The sequence below is a fragment of the Chinchilla lanigera genome, unplaced genomic scaffold (genome assembly GCF_000276665.1).
Source record: "Chinchilla lanigera isolate Chin_1 unplaced genomic scaffold, ChiLan1.0 scaffold00024, whole genome shotgun sequence".
Classification (NCBI taxonomy): Eukaryota; Metazoa; Chordata; class Mammalia; order Rodentia; family Chinchillidae; genus Chinchilla; species Chinchilla lanigera.
The window spans coordinates 16,359,691-16,363,553 of record NW_004955425.1 but is presented as its reverse complement, the minus strand read 5'-3'; the positions used below and the strand labels follow the sequence as shown (position 1 = coordinate 16,363,553).

General features: G+C 36.8%; 1 protein-coding gene across 1 annotated transcript in view; it reads left to right on the top strand.

Moving 5' to 3' along the window:
• The window catches only part of Jmjd1c (jumonji domain containing 1C), a 209,239-nt gene that overhangs the window by 188,999 nt on the left and 16,377 nt on the right, over nt 1-3,863 (top strand). Inside the window, exon 20 of the mRNA XM_013514771.1 lies at nt 3,275-3,443. Within this exon, the coding sequence (XP_013370225.1) occupies nt 3,275-3,443 (169 nt within the window). The remainder of the gene's footprint in view (nt 1-3,274; nt 3,444-3,863) is intronic.

Genomic DNA, 3,863 nt, shown 5'->3' with positions numbered 1-3,863 from the left:
ATACTTTTCTTGCTTTATTTTCTTATCTATATTTGTTTACCCAGGAAAAAGGAGAACATGGAAGGAATTAAGTTGATACGTAAAGTTAGTATTCCGAAACATTTATTTGAACCTATTATATATCCAGGAAAATTATATCTAAATAAAATATATTTCAAAAGCAGAATCCATCAGTTTGTTATTTTTTTTTTTTTTTTTTTTTGTATTTTTTGTTTTTCTCTGGTACCGGGAACCGAACTCATGACCTTGCACTTGCCAGGCAGGCGCTTTTGCCGCTGAGCTAAATCCCCAGCCCCTGCTCCTTTTGTTTTAATTTCTGTTTTAGTTCAACTAGCAGATTCATGTGTACTATTAAAATGTCAATCAGTATTAGTATTTTTGGAAGTGGGTTATGGGTTTGGTGGTGGTGGTGGTGGTGGTTGGTAGTGGCAATTTTTTTGGTTTTTGTCTTGTTTTTGAGACAAGGTCTCACTGTGTAGTTTAGGCTGGTCTTGAAATACTTCCCCCAGCTCAGACAAGTACTGGATTATAGGTTTTCATCACCACTCAGCTTTAAAATCATTGTCCTTGAACCAGTGAAAACATGTAGATGTTTTTCCCTTTAATGTTCCTCTGTAGAACATTTATTTATAGAATAGTTCATCAAATCTTTCTCCCTTCCCAGCCCTCAACACAATTCATCAGATCTTGAATGAAAAGCTCCATCATTTAATTTTTCCCAAATAGAAATTATTTTTTTGTGTGACCTGAGTTTTGATACACATTTTAGATGGCAGTCTAGTTTTATTTTTGTTTGACTGTTTGTTTGTTTGTTTTTGGTACCGGGAATCCAACTCAGGTCCTTGTGCTTGCCACCCAGGTGCTGTGCAAAGTCCCTGCTGAACTGTATCACTAGCCCAAGATGGCAGTGTATCACATTAACACAAAAATCATGAATGCATGAAGTGTTTGACAGTACTTTGTTGTTCAGTTCAGTCCTTGTTCTCTGGAGATATTACTGTTGTTAATTCGGTGTGGTCGTTACTGCATACCTGATTAGTTCCAGTATCTGTGATAGGCATTAAGGGTTATAAAAATGAATAGAGTAAGTAAAAAATGTTCCAGGAACTGTACTGCAATAGTCTTAAATCACTAGTCCCTTTCAAAATCTGATGAAAACTGCTTGGTCTCTCCCTACCCAAATGCACACCCATGTGCTGCATGGGCACGAATTTAATGTGTGTAATTTTTTTGAGCTCCCTTAAATCCCCTAATGCTGCAGCTGGACTGAAGTTTAGAGTTTAGTTTTGTGTGGGCCATAAAGGTAGACAACTCACTTAAATATTTTCAGCAACATATTAAATATTTTTAAAACTTTATTGCTGGGCCTGGTGGCACACGCCTGTGATCCAGTGCTCTGGAGGCTTCAGCAGGACGATCACCTTGAGTACGAGGTCAGCCTGGGCCACTGAGTGACTTCAGGACCAGCCTGAAAAACATAGTAAAACCTTGTCTCAAAACAGCAAAAATCAATAACTGTATTGAAGGTGATATGAACAGGCTAGAATACTAGATTTGAAAGACTAGTCTGAAAGATTCTTCTGGCTTTTTAATGTGAAGTTTTGCTGGACTGACAAAAGGGTGGGCATATACAACCAGGTAAAAAATTTGGGGGAACTCTGAGGTTTGTTCATTTGGAACATACAAGAGCTCATTAAGGAAAGAAAGATGTGGGGGCCCCCTTACATGTCATGGTAAAAAATTTTACTTCTATGAGATTAAGAGGGGATTTGTGTTTTGTTTTGTTTTTTGAGATAGGTTCTTGCTGTGGAACTCAGGCTGACCTTGAACTCACTATGTCCCTCAGGCTGGCCTCAAATTCACAGTAGTCCTCTAGCCTCAGCCTCCCTAGTGCTGGGATTACAGGCTTGTATTACCATGCCCGGCTGAGAGTAGTTCTTTTAAAAAACTTTACATAGCGAGGGATATAGCTCAGCGGCATAATGCCTGTCTGGCAAGCTCAAGGTCCTACGTTCAATTTCCGGTACCAAAAAATAAAACACAAACCTTTACATAATGCATGGAATTAACCTAGAGACTTTTTTGTGTGTTCTTAGAAGATACAAATGTTATTTATTGGTTTCTCAGCTAAAGAGCCTTAAGATATTTTGAATTTTATGTTTTTGAAGGGGAGGTTCACTCTCACAGAATGAGTCATTAGGACAAATGATGTTAGGCTTGGGTATTATTTTTACTTAGCATGATCCTTGTAGGGGTAAATGTGTTTTAAGTGCTATAAACTCAGAATATATATATATCTAGTGATTTAATTTCAGTGACTAAATTACTTTAAAAGCTTATTACATACTAATAAAAATAGTTTATGTTCTGCCTCTAAATATTAGCTGATAGCCCCCCTCCCCCAAAATACGTGGTTGTTGCTGCCAAGAAAAATTTTTCTTATACCCTTTCAGACTTTTCTGAAAATTGGAACTTAAATTTGTGAACTTAAATTTGTTTCAGAAATAGCACTACAGTCTATGTGGCATTCTCTCTTTCTTTGACAGTGTGTCATAAACATTTTTCCAGGTCAGAAAAGGTTTGTGTGTTTTGTTTTTTGTTTTTTTTTTTTTTGTTTGTTTGTTTTTTGGTTTTTTTTTTTTTGGTGGTACCAGGAATTGAACTCAAGACCTTGTACTTGCCGGGCAGGTCCTTATACCACTGAGCTATATATCTGGCCCAAAGGTTATTTGTTTGTTTGTTTTTGTGGTGTTGGGGATTGAACCCAGTGCCTTGTGCATGCAAGGCAAGAACTCTACCACTGAGCCACATCCCCAACCCCAGAAATGGTTTTTTCACTATACTTAGAGTTTCACCCCAGAGCCTTCACACTGAGCCAGAGCTTTTTATTTTTTATTTTGAAGCAGGATCTTTCTGTGTAATGGAGGTTGAGCTTGAACTTGTAATCCTTCTGCCTCAGCTCCAGAGTGTCTGGGATTATAGGCATGAGCCAGGCTAGAACTGTTTGTTTTGCTTTGTTTATTTGGAGACAGGTTCTCCCTGTGTAGCCCAGGCTGGCCTGAAGTCCCAGTAATCTTCCTGCCCCAGCCTCCCAAGTGATAGGATTACAGGTGTGTGTCACCACACTCAGTTTAAAGCTTCTTGTAATAGTTTATTTTATACTCAGAAATGTGTTATTAGGCTTGAATCTCACGTTACCCCTTTGTTGTGTATATTTAAATCAAACTGAAGTTTCCACATACTTTTAACTACTCTTTATTTGTTCACTCATAAGCCTGCTGTTGTTTCCGGTGTGCATAAGAAAATGAACATCAGCTTGTGGAAGGCTGAGTCAATTAGTCTTGATTTTGGGGACCACCAAGCTGATCTCCTGAACTGCAGAGACAGCGTCATTTCAAATGCTAATGTTAAGGAATTCTGGGATGGTTTCGAAGAGGTGTCAAGTATGTTGTTTTTTCTTCTTTATTGTTTTCTTAATCATATCCCTCAATATTATAATTTGGAAATGTAAAATCAGATTTTTAGTCTTTAAACTCACTTTACCTTGTTACCTAATAAAATGAAAAACATACTCAAGTGCAAAATAGTGGATCCTAATCTTGATTCTAACACCCATTTCCTTTGACTGTAAAGAACTCATTTTAGACTGTTTCCTAATAAAAAGGAAATTTTTGGCAGTCCCCCAAAATTGTAGAAATTGAGCCACATAATATATATAAAACACTTCCGAAATTAAAAATGTAAATGTATTAATAATAGTAAAGAGATTTTTAATTTGAAGATAGATTTTTGGACACATTATAAGTGGACCACATATTCTATTTGTATGCCAAAAGAACAAATCTTTTTTTTTTTTTTTTTTT